Source organism: Drosophila virilis, chromosome 5 (genome assembly GCF_030788295.1).
Source record: "Drosophila virilis strain 15010-1051.87 chromosome 5, Dvir_AGI_RSII-ME, whole genome shotgun sequence".
Taxonomy (NCBI): Eukaryota; Metazoa; Arthropoda; class Insecta; order Diptera; family Drosophilidae; genus Drosophila; species Drosophila virilis.
In genome coordinates this window covers 15,729,812-15,747,521 of record NC_091547.1, presented here as the reverse complement: position 1 = coordinate 15,747,521, position 17,710 = coordinate 15,729,812, and the positions used below count along the sequence as shown (strand labels likewise).

The following is a 17,710-nucleotide window of genomic DNA, read 5'->3' as shown; positions in this document are numbered from 1 at the left end:
GTATAATATCGCTATCGGTGCTTATGCTATCGACACATGTGCCATCACTATACGTATACCAAACAACTCAAAGCAAAATGGCCGCCGTAGTGTAAAGAGTATACTGTTTTGAAGTTCGTGTTTTTCACTTAGTTTAATAATTATTTGAACATTTTTTATGAATTTTGGTGAGTTCAGTGGCAATAAACAACAATACTGCATGCGTACGCAAAAAATGCATACGCAATTTGTGCATTTTATATGAGTAATGAGTGTTTTAAATCAATGCTATTGTGGCTGCTGTTGCGTTTACTACATAAAAAAAGGACGGCTACAAGCCAACTCAAGCGTACCAGCCCCCGCACCGCGTCGTGTTGCGTTTACCCACACCTAGAGTCAAGCAACAAACAGGTTTTTATTGTGTACAGACGTGTGTTTTTCTCTCTTTTAATTTATGCACATACAATAACATCAACAGCACACATGTATACATACATACATCTAAACAAACCAAACATGAAGCAGCATAAGCTTAAAAATGAGTAATACAAGAAAATACATAAATTGTAAGAGTGCGCGATTGTGTGTGTGCGTGTGCGTGTGCATGTGTGCAGCGCTGTAAACAGCGCAGCAAGTAGTAGTCGAAGGCGAAGCAGCAGCTAGCAAAGTGCTAAAGTGGCGGCCAAGCAGCCAATTCGAACACAAGAGTCAGAAAGAGAGAGGGAGAGAAAGAAATAAAAAAAAAAATATAAAAAAAAAAACAACAGACTAAACGACTCGCTACACAGCTACAGGTGAATTTGTGGACTTGTTGCCCCTCACTGTGAGCAGTGGTCGAGGCGGTGGCCCAAGTGTGAGTGTCTGGCTAAGAACTGTAAAAGGCAGCAGCACAAAACGAGTTAGCTGCGAACAGAAAATCTAATAAATTAGCAGCATAATCAATTCGCGTCGTTCTACAAACTTGGCTCGCTCTATAAGCAGCAGCTTATGCGCATATCAACAGCTAACGGTATAGCTGTATAGCTGCTCAAATTTAAATGCAACCAAACGGTGGCTGCAGCAACGCCCAAAAAAAACAAAAATTGAAAAAATTAATAACCAACAATTCGACTCAAAAGCTTTGAACGCCTCAGAGTCAAAGTGTCAAAAGCGGCAGCAGCCCAAAGTGGAACGCGCAGTGTGTCCCACTTAACCTCAAAAATACAACTCCCCCTACCTCTCACACGCGCATACACAGTCGTATGTGTGTGAGTGTGTGCGTGTGAATGCAACTGAGTAAATATGTGTGTTTGTTGTTTGATTTAAACGCGTTTATAAAGTTTACAAATAGAAACTCCCACGTTCGTTTTACGCGCCATTAGCAATACTAGATATTATACTATTATTATTGTTTTTTTGTGAATGAAAAACTTGTTGCGCCATGTATGTATCAAAAGCTCTATTTTGTTGCTCAAATTATAAAGACCTCATTTGTTGTTACACTTTGAACGGCAGGCGCTTCTGAATCATCTACGCTTCCGCTGAAGCCAAACTCAGCGTCTGTTGATTAAACTGGTTTAACAGCGTGTGTGTGTGTGTGTGTGTGTGTGTGTGTGTACTGAATCATGTAGGAGTCGGACACAAATCGGAAGTAAAGCGATAGTTGGTAGCAGTGCACGCGATTGTCCCCTGGATAAGTGAAGGGAAAGGCAAAGTGAAGACTCGAAAGTGCATTGAACTGAACTAATGATAAGAAGGCAAAACTAAAGCAAGTTGTTGTAGTCGGGTGTAAACGACTGCGTAATACTCGTTAATACTGCAACAACTGTTTAAAGCAGGCTACACATTAAGAAACATTGATATTTCGATAGGCCTTTTGTGGAGCTCTCTACCTATATAAGGTATTTCTTAACACTTTGTCTGACGCGGGCGGTTGTATATGTATGCGTGTGTGTGTGTATACAATAGGTTTGCAATCCCTCAGATTTGATTCAACACCAATATACTCTTCACTTTGTGAGCGTGTATAAAACCAATCAAATAAAAAACGTACTACAATCAACAACAAATGAAGCACAGCAACTGCAACAACAATAGTCTTAAGCAGTATTGAATTAAATAAAATATACATACAGATAATGAATATATATTTATATATATATATATATATATGTGTGTGTGTGTGTGTGTGAAGAGTATCTTAATGAGACTCATAACTCAAGTCAACTTAAAAACCAATAAAATAAATATAAAATACTTAATGAGCGCATAAGCAAACAATACCATTCGAATGAACATAAATGCTGTCCCAATACTCGTGTCTGTAAGTTCGTCTGCTTGGTTGGAGAGCTTTAGGAATATATAGACAATTAGACAGGTTTAAAGGGTAGCTCCTAGTCTGGCCGTTTCGAGTATAACACAAACGTCTACTTCCTAGTCGCGGACGCTAAAATAATCTCTAATTTATGTTTATCATATTAGCCTAAGCCGTGATGCTACCCGCTTAGATCAGTTAATGTGTATTACAAAATCGTACACGAAATATGCAAAATTGTGGAGTTTGCAAAAACAGCTTTAGAACCAGAAGCAGAAGCACACAAATCCCCAGCCAGTTAGTCTACGGGCACTGCTGAAGCTCTTTATAAGGCGAAGTCACAGGTGCCACCACCTGTTGTTGACTAACTGAACGCCCACTTGCCAAACTGGTTGCATGGCAGTGGTCCGGAGATCAGGTTTCAAGCGTGGCCAGCCAATATCTATACAGACATACGTATTTTTAAACCGTACACATGCGCGTATATATATATATATATATATATATCTAATATCCATAGGCAGAGATCAATTTCTTGTGGAGCACGTACAATTAGCAGGCGGCGACCGAGTTATCTATTAACACGCTCACGCTTCACACAGCCCACATCCGATGGAGCAAATGCAGCCCGAAACAAACGACAAACGTGACATACATTTCGACGTTATCTTGATCAAGCTGCTTATCTGTGCGGCAGCGCAGACACAGATCTGCGCTGTCTGTCCCATCTATGGGTGCTTATCAGCTAAGCCGAGCTGAAAGTGTGAAGCGAGTCGGGCCAGCGGCAGCTGCCTAGACAGACATGCCGACCAATAGATAGATGCTTCTAATAGGTAACTCAAGCTCGCATTCGGGCTCATTAATTAGTGGCCCAGAGCTAGATGGACAGCCAGCCAGCATTTGTTGTAACTGGTCTGTCAAAAGCGGAACGCACTTCCTGGCATTGAGCTAAATGCGGCTTTTGAAACTAAAGACCTAAACAACAACAACAACAACAAGAAGAAAAACAAATTATAATACTTATTCATATGTGAATGATGTGTGTGCATAGCGAGGGCAGCTCAACAAAATAATAAATTTGGAAACCTGATATCTACCTGTTTTCTAAACAATTAAAAACAAGAAGAAAGCTTTCTTCTACTAACTTACCCTTTGTAATTTATTCAGCTATTTCCATAAAGGCATTGCGATAGCCAAGTCTTTTTAAGTCCATGTGATAAGCCGTATTAGATCATGTTAGATAAAGCTAACAGTTTTTCAATAGCCTATGTTCCTCGATCTTTAGCTGTTATTTCTTTTAGCCTCTTCTTACTTAAAAATATCAAGAACGATTGAATTAAATCAATCAGATTGTTAAAGGGGAGATGATGCCTCCCAATCCCGTGAAGTATATATATTCGTGAGCCTTGTCTGTTATTTCAACAACTATCCTCTCAGTTTTCAAGCTATTTTAAAAATACTCTGCCTGAGTCCATCGAATCACTATTATAATAGTTTTATGATCTTAACAAACTTATAAAGCAGATTAAGTTACATAAAGAAGTTAGCTCATCTGTTATACATGTGTCTGTAAGGGTATATAAACTTCGGTATTTCAAAGACTGAAAGCGTTGTGATATAGTATTCCAAAACATTTCTAGAAAAACCCAAATGTTAGTCAAATGTTGTAGATAAACGCACTTAGTTTGGTCGCATTCGATTTATATAGACAAAAGCTAGGGAACTGCTTTCTTGGGGAACAGACAGACAAACTACATTGATCAACGATCTTAATATAAAATATAGTTAAATTAAAAAGTTTCGGTAACTTTTAAACCACCCTCAACTATAATTCAATACAATTCTTAAGGTTAATTGTGGACCCCTATAATTTGAACACTTACAAAACCTAGACATGGAATGGGCCAAGAGTCAGACGGGTCACTTGACCTGTCGACGCTGTTGACGTTGACGGAAACCTTCAAGCTGGAAAAACGATACCAGACACAAATTCATTGACCAAAACAGCAACAAGTATGTGTGTGACCTTCAATTGGCCAATAAAGCAATTTATTGAAGATCATCCACCATCGAAGTCGCCTCGCGTAGGTAAAAGTTGGCCAAGTGTGACCGTCGACGAGGCGTGAGAAACTGTAGCAGACTTTTCCTGCGATCGTCATAAAAAACCTGAGATCGACACATGGAAATAACGTGCGTGTGTGCATAATTGTGTGTGTGTGTGTGTGTGAACGTGTGATGAACATCTTTTGCAGGACGGCACGTCCTGATATACAAACTCATGTATGTCCAACTGATTAGACACCAAATACGGACAAAAACCACGGGGAAATTGGCGGAAAATACCGCACGTGATTTCCAACAAAAACTGGAAAAACTCAACAACTATGAATCATACAAAATGCCACTGAGCCACAGGACGCGTGAAACGGTGCGTGACATATCAAGGGTGGTGCACCAAAGAGTATAATAAAGTAGTTTTGCAGAGAGTGGGAAGTAATAGACGGAGAGAGAGAGAGAGAGAGAGAGGCAGGGAGAGCTGTGCTGCTAAAACTGTACTCAAACTGCAAACACAAGTGTGGGTGTACATTGTGTTGTTGCTTTGATGCTGTTGTTGTTGTTGTTGTTGTTGTTGTTGTTTGCGTTTTGTGCTTGCCGTTCGCTCAGTTGGCAATTTTGTTGTGTTCGGCAGTTTCAGTGCTCGACGAGTTGGCTCAACGTGCGGTTCGCTTGGCCGATTTTAAAGCCTTTTCATAGAAAGTGTGAAGTGTGTGAAAAATTTGCAAACAATCGCATTAACAAATGCGCGGAAACAAGTTTTGATTGTTACACAAGTGAAATTTATGTTTCAATTTGGTAATAATATGCAACAGAAAAATGAAAGCTAATTATATAACAATTAGCTGCAAATAAACTAATTTTGATAAGATTAAGTTTTTAGTTCAAACTTCAAAGCAAACGCCGCATAAGTCAACTGAATTCCAACAAGTCGATTTATATATTATAATATAACATTGATAATGTGATGCGAGAACAGGAACTCTCAAAGATTGTCGACATTTTACAGCTTGATGTACAATTATTCTCATTACTTTGTCGTTAAGATGTAGAAGCATGTTAAATCTCATCTTAAGTCTGTACAAAACGGAAAGCGAAAAACAATTTATTTTTTTTTTAATTTACTTAATTTCAGAGTAAATTGTTGCGACAGCAGTTATGAGACATGCTAGTCGGAATATTTTAAACATAATAATTGTAATTTACGAGTTCAAGATATCATTAAGAAGAACAAAAGAAATTCGTCTCAATCATTCACTTTCGGCTCATGTAGGAGACGACCTACAAAGCCACGTATCCATTTTTCCAACTCTTGGAAGCGTTAAACCTATTCTCGCCTATTAGCCTAGTTATAAGAAGTCACACCAATATAAGCACAAGTGAAATTTTCAACAATACCCAAAGTATATCATATTTACGGGCTTAAAGGAGAAAGACTTGAAAGGATGAAGTTTATACAAGCCTACTGGCCCCATAATTAAAAATATAAAAAAAAACACTTCTTGCGAGAACAAAAAAAAGCTAACAACTACGTGACCACAACAGGTCTAGTGGTCTAGTGAAATTCCTGACATTCCACAATAAAAAGTATTCGAATTAACCAACAATCTTTTTCATCTCATTGCAGGTTTTGCGTTTTCTTTTGAGCACATCAACTAATAGCATTGAGAAACAAACAACAGCAAGAAAAATATATATATATATATGTATAAAGAAATCAACAACAGAACGTAGTGAAAATTATTATATGCCACAGAAACTGAATGCGAGAGCTATGCTAGTGAATGCAGCAGCAGCGGCAACTGGCACGAGAATGGCAGCAATCAGAATGACAAACTGCAGTGATTAAAACCAGTCGGGCCAGGCCAGGCCAGCCCCATTGGCACCAGCCGCCAGCGAGTCAGAGTCACTACGTCTGTGAGTGCGCCAGCTGCACCACCACAACCACTGAGAATCACTAACAGCACCACCCAAGCGAGTGGCAAACGCTGCTGAATCATCAGAACCAGCGACTAAAAAAAGGCCGGGCTCAACAGTTTTCAAGTGCGCTACGTCAATTGAAAATACTTTAATTCTACCAAGTGCAGCATCTAGAGAAGCCGTCAAGAGACCTTCAGCGTTCAACGTCAACTGTGCCAGCAACAATGCTAATTACTGACCGGAGAAGATATCCACACAGCAGCAGGGCGACGAGGGCACCAGCTGTCATGTTGCATATGCTCCCCGGCTTGTTGATCTGCTTCTGCCTCCAAACAGTCTCCGCTTGGATGCCCGATGTGCGACCCGATTTGCAAACGAGTAAGTTTCAAGTCTCTTCTCCTCCTTCTTATTATTGTTGTTTATTTGTGCCACTTGTTTGTTTTGGTGTTTTCCTCTCTGTTTCTTTTGTTTGCCTTGCCGTTTTATCACAAAAAGCCAAGCGACCAAGCTTATCGTGCCTAATTTTTCGCAATGCTTGCAACAAATTAGCGTTTCCTCTGAAGTAACTTGGAAAATGGGCCAACTAATCACACATATTGCACAGCTCCACTCCACTCATTCTTATGAAATCTAATTGCGGGAAACTTTAAAGCACAACTGTTTACGATAATATAAATACGTCGTTCGTTCAAGAAATTTCAATGTCAAGGCGAACGATTACGATATAGATGGATGGGGATTCTGAAAAGATTCGATCTTAATACGTTTCCAGCACAGAACTGAACACGGCTCAAAAATATGTCTGTCTATTCGTATGATTCCAAATTTTGTATTTATTAATGTACACATTACAAGAAACTCTTTATGTGGCGCAATCTCAGGGCTTCATTTAGCTAACATGAAAGCCTGTATGCCCTAAGCTCGCATCATTTGCCACGCCCTGCTCGGTGGATGATCTGTCCAAGTGACAGAGTGCAACTCAATCCCATTTATCATCTTATTTGAAAAAGGAACAGTGTATTATGCAGTCGAAAGGCTTTTCGCTGCGCTTCCAGTTGCCTAGTCTTTAAAAATATTTCGGTATAATTTATTTACAATCAGAAAATAATATTTTAATTGACTTTCATTTGCATTGCAGAAGCAGACAAAGTGACGGCGAGTTTCTATGGCAACAAAACGGACTTTTATAAGATTTTGGATCACGATGATGAGAGCATTCTCGTGGGTGCCAAGTAAGTACATACATGATTCCTTCTTTGATATGGTACAAAGGGTGTGCGTGTGTGTGTGTGGACTTTGAATGCCTGAAGGTTTTCGCTCGATTGCCATTTACGAATTAGCAAAACAATCAATTGTTCTCTACCTGAGCTGCATGCACAAACACTCATTTTTATTGGCACGAGCTAACTTAAATATTTATTTGAGAAAAATAAACAACAAGAAAAAAGTGTTCGATTCGCGGAATAATTAACGCGCCATTGGCATTACGAGGGTTGTGTTTTATTTTTATTTTCTAGCTACTGTTTTATTGTTGGATTTGTGTTAATTTTTCAGTAGACATATGTATCTACATATACTATATATACATATATGTATGTACATATAAACAGGCAAGTGCAAATCTCGCATTTCTCATACGCTTTCCTGGAAAAATCAAGTATACCAGCAGCAGGCCAACATTTTGATTTACGTATAATTGTGTTCAGCATTCGCTAGAACTAAAACTTGCACAAATGCAATTTACCAGATCCGCAGCAAAATATACAGAATTATTTATTATACTTACAATTGCAACGCAATAAATAAATAAATGTATACAAATTAAAACGTTAAGGTCAGGAGAATTGCTTAAGATTGTTGGAGTTTTTTTTAAATCATCAGCTTGGGACATATACGTTTATGATAAAACCAGTCAAACTAAATATTTAATTAAATGTGAGTAGTACATAGATTCTTAAGGTGCGTGCTAAACAATAGGAAATACATCTGTGTCTGGTTAAACTAGCTTCTAGCTTCTAGGGTACTCAGTTTTTAGCTAGCTTTGGCTTCATGTCGCCATAAACTGGGAACAGCATGAATATAAACGATGGCAATTAGAAACGCAATTGCATGTTTAAGTGCTTGATTCAACGTTTAAGTTATAATTATTCGCGAAAATAACCTTGACAAACTGATGCTCTCTCTCTCTCATTTTGGCTTGGCTGACAATTTGCTTAATTAGCAGGCTGCACACACATACACACACACACACGCGCGCGCGACTGGCAGGCGTGGCAATTAAGCATATAATTCGATTATCTTTTTTCGCAGGGATGTCGTCTATAATATCAGCCTGCGGGGACTGAAGGAAAACAGCCGGCTCGTGTGGACCAGCCCGGGTGCCGATCGTGAGCTGTGCGTACTTAAGGGCAAGCACGAACGGGACTGCCACAACTATTTGCGGGTCTACGCTCGACTCAGTGATGGCCAAATTATGCTCTGTGGCACCAATTCGTACAAACCGCGCTGTCGCCACTATGCCACCGTGGATCCGGCTGCGGGTGTTGCGCCTTCCAGCGACAACAGCATGGGCTACGAAATGACGCGGGAAGTTGAGGCTCAGGGTCTCTGTCCGTATAGTCCCGCTCACAATAGCACCTATGCGTTTGCCGATGACAAGCTGTATAGCGCCACTGTCGCAGACTTTTCTGGTGGCGATCCCCTGATCTATCGAGAGACTCTGCGCACCGAGCAATACGATCTCAAGCAACTTAATCAGCCGGACTTTGTGGGCGCCATTGAACGCAATGGATACGTGCTGTTCTTTTTCCGTGAACTGTCCATGGAATTCATGAACTTTGGCAAAGCGGTCTACTCACGCGTGGGTCGTGTCTGCAAGAACGATCGTGGTGGTCCATACAACCATGGTAAAAGCTGGACGTCGTTCCTTAAGGCGCGACTCAACTGCTCGGTGCCCGGCGAGTTTCCATTTTACTTTGATGAAATACGTAAGTAACAATATGCCGATATTCTCGACACCTGATAGATTAATATGGCATCTCTTTATCTTGGGCGCATACAGAGGCTATAAGTCCAATTGTGGAGAGCGGCTCCAATGCATTGGTTTATGCTGTGTTTACGACGCCGGTGAACGCCATACCCGGCTCTGCGGTGTGTGCCTATCGCTTAGACGACATACTGGCCGCCTTTGATGGGGATTTCAAGTCGCAAAAGGACTCGCAATCGCACTGGCTGCCCGTGGAACAAACGCAGGTGCCCAAACCGCGTCCCGGCCAGTGTGTGGAAGATTCCCGCACGCTGACAAGCATTGCAGTAAATTTCATTAAAAATCATCCGCTGATGGAGAGTGCTGTGCCCGCTGTGCATGGCCGTCCTTTGCTGACGAAGGTTAATCTGCACCATCGGCTCACTGCCATCACAGTGGATCCGCAGGTGCGTGCATTAAATGGCAACCACTACGATGTCATCTACAGTGGCACCGATGACGGCAAAGTGACCAAGTTCATCAACATCCTGACAACACATCAGAACAGCAGCACGGACCGCCTGCGCACAGTGGTCATCTCCGAAATGCAGGTGCTGCCGCTGGGCACGCCTGTGCGCGAATTGGTTATTTCTTCCAAGAAGAACACGCTCGTTGTGGTCAGCGATGGGCGACTGGTAACGGTGCCCCTACACCACTGTTCACTGATTGTCGACTGCCTGGGCTGCCTCAGTCTGCAGGACCCTAACTGTGCTTGGGATTTGCAGACGCACGAGTGCAAGAATCTTGCCGCCAGCCAGCACAAATTCGGCACTAAAACCTATATGCAAAGCCTAAACACGACCAAAAAGGCGGCTGCGGCTCTTTGCCCAAAAACTGCCGCAGATCCCGTTATTGTTACCATGGCCCCATCACAAATGGAGGAGGTCGAAAAGCTCCATTACGCCAGTGTGGGCAGTGCACAAGCTGAGGTGCAACCCAGCCAGGAACAACAGCCAACTGGCGGCGGAGCTGATTTTACGCTAAATGACTATATTGATGAGAATAAAATACCGCAGGCATCAGTGGATCCCGAGCAGGTTATGACCAATCTGCATGGTAAGTGGCGCATAAAACGGCTCAAAAGAGTTCCACTAATGTCTTGATTTGCAGATCCCCAGAAGTCGATAGCAGTTGTCAATGAGGTGCAAAAGGCGTCTGCCATTACGAACAATACAATTGTAATTATTACACTTGCGTTCTTGATGACATTCTTTGTGGGTGGCTATGTGGGCATCAAGATAAAGCAATGGTGCAATCAGAATCGATTAGATGCCAGTCATCACAATCACTTTGTCAAGCAAACGTAAGATCTAAATTATTGGTTGCAAAACATGCGCTGAGACTAAGTTTGATTTTATTCGTTCTCGCCCCACAGCCAATTCAAGCATCAAAACAGCGGCAAGGACATTAATTTATTAATCAACTCGAATCCGTACACGACGCCACAGAAAACAGCGAACCTGGATCTTGAAAAAGATCGTAGTCACGAATGCAAAAACTCCACAGAACATTTGGAAAAGGAACTGCCCTGCAAAACGTCGACTATGACAAAAGTGAAACGCACTTATATATGAAGAGGGAAACATGCATCAGTTTTTTTGATGGCCAGTTTACCACAAAATTAGTCGAATTTTCGTTGTTTATGTTGCTGTTAGTTGTAGTAAACCCCCCGCCCGACTTGACGTATCAGCAGTTTTTCTGACGCGTTTGAAACGTGTCTCGGCGCATACGTAACTGTTGTGCTTATATTTAGTGTTTTTTTTCTGTCAAGGTTTAGTTAAATTTATCGCTTAAACACAGCGCACTGTGCTATGCTAGAGAAAGGGCATTACGATAACGCTTGTATGCCTTTTGCTGCTACGCAGTATACGAGGCGGCACATCTATATGTTTATTTGATAGAATAATTTGTAAGTGCATTAGAGCTTAGACATATGCATATCACATATATAGAAACCAGATTCGGGCTATACAAAAATTGGCTATGTTTTATTGAACAAAAGTTTTTGGTCGTGCCCAGAACTGTCGAACCCACCCACAAATCAAATATTTTTCTCGAAATTCACGACGATTATTATTCTGTACAAGTATTTTGTTAGACTGAAAGTTTTTCTATACACATTTTAGTTTTCTATGTGCATGCAACAATATGCTGTTTAATTATATATTTTGTGTTTTGTGGCTAAGAAAAGCAATATAAATTGTATCTAACATAAAGCTCAATAAGGAATTGAATATAAGAATATGTATTTTTGTAACTTTATATTGTACGATTTAGGCTTAAGGAAATTACACGATTATTTAACGTTTACTTCTGCGGTCAAACATAAATGAGGCTGTTTCGTAAGAACTGAGATCCCTGGACACACCAGCCCTTAAAAAGTAAATAACGCACAAAAAATGATTGCACACGCCTTAAAAAATATATATATAAATTTATATACATATATATAAAAGCCTATATTTAGGCTTTAAAGTAAATGTGAAGATACAAATTTAGGCTAAGCATTATAATAAATACATACTTGCATGTATTTTAAAGCAGAATCAGCATTTTATATGTTTATGTTTAATTTTTAAGATGTTGTCCGTCCGTAACATGCAATTTTTTATAAATAATAATCATAATATATTTTTATATGTAATTGTATCTAATATTTTAATGTCTAAGTACAACTTTAAACACAAACACGAAAAGAAAAAAAAAAAAACAAAATTTTGAAATTCAAAAAAAAAAAAAACATAAATAACAAAATCTCTAGAATCAGGAAATGGCAGTGCTCGAGTAAATCCGAAAAAAACATCATCAGATCGAGCACATCCTGAAATTCTCATATTGTGATAGATTTTATTAAAATTTTATATGATAAAAACGTATGCCTTTTAGGAAGAAAAACAATGATATAAATTTGGAATAGAGTCGTCTTTGCATGCAATTATTTACGATTTTATTTTTCGATCAGAAAAAAACAAAAAAAAAACATAAAATATGTAAATTTTATAACCCACGTGTATTGTACTTGATATATTGTTGTAAAGGCGTTTAACGAGCTATGGTAAAATTTAATAAAGTCGTCATTTTTTAATATACATTTTTAAAACTCGTTTTCTTTTTCTGAGTGAGTTTACCCACCGAGCGAACATGTTATTGTATGATGAGTGGCTTAACTCTGTTAAATTTTGGTTGATGTTAGCACCGTGCCGTTAACATTATGTTATTTGCAGCGAAAAGTGCTGTTGTCATATTAGTGTTGTGTAAACATTCGTTTTTCGGTATTTTTAGCTGTGTATATTAATGCTGAAAGCACCTGGTCACACTGCTGGTTGGTCTCGTTCATTTCCTGTTCGTTTCCTCTGTGAATAGATTGATTCTTTCTCTCAATCCGCTAGTACTTGGTACATCATCAGTTTTTATTAAATTTGACTTGCTTTTAAATGCTCAGCATTAGATTGCCTTTGCTGTAGTATCAGCATTTCTAAGTAAGTACTATTAATATTTTTGAGTATATAGAGCCTTAAATTGATGATTGTTCTTTTTCTGAAGAGTCGAATGATAGTGCCCTTGCAAAAGGGTTACTAGAGTTCATATCTTGTAGAAAGAATAAGAACGGCCAACTGATTAATGCATTATAAACTTAACACTTGAATACCTCTATTAAGTGCACGCTAACGCGCCTTTTTCTCTTTGCAGCTGCCGCAAATAATTGCACGCACGTGGTCGAAGGCCGGTTTCTACAATGGAAGCCGCATCAGGTAAGGTTTAATACTTCTGAATCTAGTTATGTTAGTAAAACGTTTTATGTGATGATAAGTTTATTCTTAACAAAATGCTGTTGATCTACAACTTAAAACTAAACCAAAAGGATTCTGATGATAATTTAAACTCAACAAAAGGTTGAAAAAAACGAACCCCCTTTCCCTTGCACACTAACGCCGTATTTTCCCGTTGCAGCTGCCGCAAATAGTTGCACGCACGTGGTCGGAGGCCGGTTTATACAATGGAAGACACTCGGGTAAGATTCGAGACTTGTTGAATTTCATTGATACAAAATTGTTTCTTATGATGATAAGTTCAATCTGAACAAAGTGCTGTTGATCAACAACTTAAAACTAAACCAAAAGGATTCTGATAAACATAATACAAAAACATGCTTGAGCAGAAAATTCATGCGGAAAAACTAACCTCATTTATTTTTGTACAGTTGCAGGACACTCGCTCTGGCCCAAGGCTAAGGAATTCAATTTGATGATGGTAAGTTTTTTGTGTATTGTTCGCTTTTTAATTTGACAATGATGAAAAGTAATTACCGTACGATATTTGTGATTAAAACTCTATGGCTGCATATTTTGCAACTGATGCATATTTGTTTTAATTTAAATCAAAAAAAAAAACACCGCATAACGAATTGCTTTTTCTATTCTTTTCTAGAATTTCACTGAGATCCATTGAAACTGGCGCCGATTATGAGGTAAGTTATTGTCAAAAAAAACATTTGCATTGTGTTTCTTTTAAAATGATGAAAAGTAATTACCGTACGATTTCCGTGATTAAAACCTCATGGCTGCAATTTTTGCAACTGAACTTTAAAACACAATGTAATAAATCACAAAACATAACAACTTTGCTAATCTATCATTTATTGCTTTCAGCCTGCTTTACTACAAATGAAACAAGATGTTCGCATTGATCAAGGAGGTAAATTTCATCGTCATATTTGTAGATTCGCTTTAAATACTTTTAGATGATGAATACCTTTTATCTATTATAACTTTCGTTCTACTGAGTAGAAAATGCGGAGAAATTTAACTGAAATAGCCATTTTTAGTAATTTATTGAACACAATTATCGACTTTTACCTAATTAAGAATTTTGTGTATTTGTAGTTTCTTCAATGAGGCTCCAATCCGCTGGACAAAGAGATTCCAGTTAGGTAAGCATTTAATTTTAAGTCGTGCAATTTCTAAGTCTCAACCAACTTGATGATAAACTTACTCTGAATCACGATGCTGACCAACCAACGAAAATTAACCAAAAGGATACTGATCAAATTAAATCGATTTAACAATGAAAGCGTTTTCGTCGACTCCACTAATCATATGTTCCGTTTACAGTGTATCTTTGACGCCAGGAAGTGCCGTGATGCAAGTCCTACTTCAAATCTGCATCGAGGTAGGTTCATTTTGCCCTGCACCTTAGTTAATGTGTAGTGAGATTTATCATGATGTTTACTTCAGTATAGTTCATTAGAAACAAACATGTTACCAATTTTTGAAGCTGATATTTAACTATGTATATAATTTCGATTATCTAGACCAAACGTATAATTAGTTTCCGTTTTCTCTTACAGTTGCCGGATATTCATTGCACTGTTGATCTTCGCTTTTATGGACAAATCCAAAGCTTTGAGGTATGTTTTAATTATGTATATATTGACGATATCATGAATTTTACCTGATGAACTATCCTAAATCAGGATCCCTCTACTGAGTTGAACCCATTAAAAACCGTGCGGTCAATCTTTCCCCGACTGAATACGATCTTTGCCTAAAATTATCGATTTATTATACATTATAGAAAAACTAATATAAATCTCTGCTTTACTTACAGTTTTGACTGCTTTTGCTGTCGAGATGCAGCAACCGAATCGAAGTCTTCAAAAGGTGTGTTTGTTTAAAAATTGCAGCTGAAATAAAAATTGTTCTGATGAATTATCCTAAATCAGGATCCCTCTACTGAGTAGAACCCATTAAAAACCATGCGGTCAATCTTTCCCCGACTGAACAAAATGACTACAAATTAGTTTTAAATCAACTTAATGCGACAATTTTCAATAACTTGTGTCTTTACTCTTGCAGGTGACTTTCTGCTTTCAGTGGTTGCTGTTTACGTCCAGAGAAACTTCACAGAGGTAAATTGCAGCACTTAATTGCTTTCTAGTTAAATGCTTGAATATGATGATTCTCCCAATAGGGACCTCAGCTGAGTGAATAAAAGCCATGCTGTATTAACTTTCTTCTTTCCCCAACTGAATGCTCTGACTACTTAAACAATGCTTAAAACTATGATATGCAAAGGACTAATTTTATATTATTTTATTTTCAGAGATGCGCTGTGAACGGACCACGATTATAAAATTAATTTATATAGTTTAAAATTCTGCTGAATAAAAAGAATGAAACCAAATACACCTCTTAAACTATGTTGTTTTTATTGAGCCTTTCACTTAAGTTCACCGCAGGCATAAATGATGATTTTTTGGGAAGGTGTGCCTGACTTGTTGCCGCATCGTTCCATCTTGCGCACAACGTCCGCGCCGCTAATCACATGCCCAAAGACCACGTGCTTGTTATCGAGCCAGTCGGTTCTGTGAGGAATAAACATGGGATCAGATATGCCTATCTATAAATGGTTGTGCAGTCGTTACTTTGTGGTGCATATGAAGAACTGTGAGCCATTTGTGTTGGGACCTGAATTCGCCATGGATAACGTGCCGAAGCTGTTGTGTTTTAGATTGAAATTCTCGTCGTTAAACTTCTTGCCATAAATCGATTTGCCACCGGTGCCGTTGTGATTTGTGAAATCTCCGCCTTGGCACATCTAGTATAGATTTGTAGTTCAGATATGAGTGCTGCTCCAGTTAAATTTAAAGTCGCACTCACAAATTCTGGAATAATGCGATGGAATATGCAGCCCTTGTAGCCGTAGCCCTGCTCGTGCGTGCACAGCTGGCGAAAGTTCTCTGCCGTCTTGGGCACCACATCGGCGCGCAACAGCATGACAATGCGTCCAGCATCATTGCCGCCAATGCGTATGTCGAAGAACACCTGGGGATTGCGCTTTTCCGACTTCTCAATGACCGCTGGCCCCGTTGATGGCGTCTCTACCTTCTCCTTATCCGCTTCCGTCTCACCCTCGGGTTCTAGTGTGGCGCCCGCATGCTTCTGCAACCAGTCATCATCCGCCCAGACCGGCTTGAAGCTGTCCTCCTTGACGCGCACAGGTTTGGCTAAGTTGACACGTATCGTACGGCCGCATAGCTCTGAATCATTCTAAAAGCAAGAGCGGTCTTTGGTGTTGGACTTGGACAATTTTAGTGCTACGGCGACTTACCATGTTGTCAATGGCAGAGGCGGCATCTTCATAGTTCTCGTACTCAATAAAGGCAAATCCCCGATGTTTTTGCGACTCGTAGTCGACCGGCATTTGAATATCCGCAATATCACCGAATGGTATAAACGCATTGTTCAGCAACCTTTCTGTGACCTCGTCGGCCAGGCCACCAACATAAACGGTCCGCTTGTCATTCGACATTATTCACATAAACGTTTATGTTTCAATTAATTTTGTAAATAAAATGCGCCAGCTGCTAAACAAAATTGGTCGCTTGCTCTCGAGCGAGTTGGCAGCAACAGCTGGCGCTGGTGCTGCCAGTTGCGGCGAATTTTATTGGGTGGCAACGTTGCCAATACGGAAGCGCGGGCTTTAACATAAGCCGTTATCTTGTTTAATTTAGATATGTGCTATGATTATTATTGTAATGCTTCCTCTGCATATTTTGACTGCTTTTAATTGACAAATTGTTATGTAAAGAACAGGTAGAACTAATAAAACTTTGGCATGCATTTGCCTTAAAGAAAGTAGTTTCTTTGTTATTATTAAATAATTAAGCTTTATTATTTACAACTAACTAAAAATGTTACGTAAGATAAGACTGACTGCTAGTGGACATGCCCTCTGCTTCCACATATTTATTATTATTATTAGTTTGATTCGTATTCCTTATCACCGGCATTAGAAAGCCAACAAGCGTATGACAATAGCCGGGCACGTACGCGTACGAAGCGTAGAGTATAAGGGAAAGACAACTGCCGATGAGTAGGTCTGTAAATATTGAAAACAATTACATTAACGTTAATATGGTAGCATTATTTTTGTATTAGGCCACCATTTGGCTACAGTTAGTCATTGTCTCCCTCCGCGCGAAGACTGACCGAAATAGATAAGATACCGTTGGGTGGTGCCACAGAGAGACGGCCACATACTGGATGATAGGCGATTTGTAATCGCTGCTTGATGGGGTAATGGCTGCCTTTTTGGCACTTGGCTACTTACGGCAAAACACTTTCTCCCATGGCTCGCAGATGGCAATCTGTGTGTTCAGCTCGTACAGTCTATACATCCATATAACATAGCGCCTGAATTTCGCATATTTCTCAGCTATTTCCGCATACATATCGTACCAGGTGGGCGGTACGAGTTTGGTGCACAGTCTATACGTACTGAAGGTGCGCAGTGAACTAAACTGAACCGAAATGAACCTGGCCAAATCAGGAAAAGAAACAAACCACAACCACGCCACAAAGTATACGTTATCATAAAAATTTTGTAAATAGAGTTAAATACTTACTTTCCCGTTTTCCGTACAGAGAGATAAAGAA

At 39.5% G+C, this 17,710-nt stretch overlaps 3 protein-coding genes and 2 non-coding genes across 6 annotated transcripts; 3 read left to right on the top strand and 2 right to left on the bottom strand.

Annotated features, from left to right (window-relative positions):
* The first annotated feature begins 53 nt into the window (after positions 1 to 53).
* On the top strand, positions 54 to 12,363 carry Sema1b (Semaphorin 1b). Of its 2 annotated transcripts, none has more exons than XM_015174343.3 (7): positions 54 to 167; positions 5,955 to 6,625; positions 7,386 to 7,479; positions 8,558 to 9,234; positions 9,309 to 10,328; positions 10,383 to 10,575; positions 10,648 to 12,363. In XM_015174343.3, the coding sequence occupies exons 2-7, from the start codon at positions 6,472 to 6,474 to the stop codon at positions 10,844 to 10,846; spliced, it is 2,337 nt and encodes a 778-aa protein (XP_015029829.1). In that variant the 5' UTR covers positions 54 to 167; positions 5,955 to 6,471; the 3' UTR covers positions 10,847 to 12,363. The 2 variants fall into 2 exon arrangements, with proteins under 2 accessions (XP_015029829.1, XP_002049749.2); XM_002049713.4 differs by lacking the exon at positions 54 to 167 and adding an exon at positions 4,980 to 5,125.
* A 703-nt stretch (positions 12,364 to 13,066) lies between these two features.
* LOC6627185 (small nucleolar RNA Me28S-Cm3227) lies at positions 13,067 to 13,149 on the top strand. Its single transcript, XR_049016.2, has one exon. It is a non-coding gene; the product is annotated as a small nucleolar RNA Me28S-Cm3227 (small nucleolar RNA).
* Positions 13,150 to 13,325: 176 nt separating this feature from the next.
* LOC6624755 (small nucleolar RNA Me28S-Cm3227) lies at positions 13,326 to 13,407 on the top strand. Its single transcript, XR_049017.2, has one exon. It is a non-coding gene; the product is annotated as a small nucleolar RNA Me28S-Cm3227 (small nucleolar RNA).
* A 2,056-nt stretch (positions 13,408 to 15,463) lies between these two features.
* On the bottom strand, positions 15,464 to 16,668 carry cyp33 (peptidylprolyl isomerase cyclophilin-33). Its single transcript, XM_002049714.4, has 4 exons — positions 16,383 to 16,668; positions 15,932 to 16,321; positions 15,697 to 15,869; positions 15,464 to 15,636 (listed from the first exon to the last, which is right to left on the bottom strand). The coding sequence occupies exons 1-4, from the start codon at positions 16,581 to 16,583 to the stop codon at positions 15,492 to 15,494; spliced, it is 909 nt and encodes a 302-aa protein (XP_002049750.1). The 5' UTR covers positions 16,584 to 16,668; the 3' UTR covers positions 15,464 to 15,491.
* Positions 16,669 to 16,929: 261 nt separating this feature from the next.
* Positions 16,930 to 17,521, bottom strand: LOC6624757 (serine palmitoyltransferase small subunit B). Its single transcript, XM_002049715.4, has 2 exons — positions 17,385 to 17,521; positions 16,930 to 17,153 (listed from the first exon to the last, which is right to left on the bottom strand). The coding sequence occupies exons 1-2, from the start codon at positions 17,503 to 17,505 to the stop codon at positions 16,969 to 16,971; spliced, it is 306 nt and encodes a 101-aa protein (XP_002049751.1). The 5' UTR covers positions 17,506 to 17,521; the 3' UTR covers positions 16,930 to 16,968.
* Positions 17,522 to 17,710: the final 189 nt, after the last annotated feature.

What these genes read in the sequence shown, in the direction of transcription:
- Sema1b (XM_015174343.3), top strand. Translation starts at nt 6,472, where the DNA reads ATGCTAATTACTGACCGGAGAAGATATCCACACAGCAGCAGGGCGACG. An exon ending in AGCATTCTCGTGGGTGCCAA is followed by an intron (nt 7,480 to 8,557) that starts GTAAGTACATAC and finishes CTTTTTTCGCAG; the next exon opens with GGATGTCGTCTATAATATCA. An exon ending in AATCACTTTGTCAAGCAAAC is followed by an intron (nt 10,576 to 10,647) that starts GTAAGATCTAAA and finishes CTCGCCCCACAG; the next exon opens with CCAATTCAAGCATCAAAACA.
- cyp33 (XM_002049714.4), bottom strand. Translation starts at nt 16,583, where the DNA reads ATGTCGAATGACAAGCGGACCGTTTATGTTGGTGGCCTGGCCGACGAG. An exon ending in ATCGCATTATTCCAGAATTT is followed by an intron (nt 15,870 to 15,931) that starts GTGAGTGCGACT and finishes AATCTATACTAG; the next exon opens with ATGTGCCAAGGCGGAGATTT. An exon ending in TTCTTCATATGCACCACAAA is followed by an intron (nt 15,637 to 15,696) that starts GTAACGACTGCA and finishes TATTCCTCACAG; the next exon opens with AACCGACTGGCTCGATAACA.
- LOC6624757 (XM_002049715.4), bottom strand. Translation starts at nt 17,505, where the DNA reads ATGTATGCGGAAATAGCTGAGAAATATGCGAAATTCAGGCGCTATGTT. An exon ending in ATGGGAGAAAGTGTTTTGCC is followed by an intron (nt 17,154 to 17,384) that starts GTAAGTAGCCAA and finishes CAATATTTACAG; the next exon opens with ACCTACTCATCGGCAGTTGT.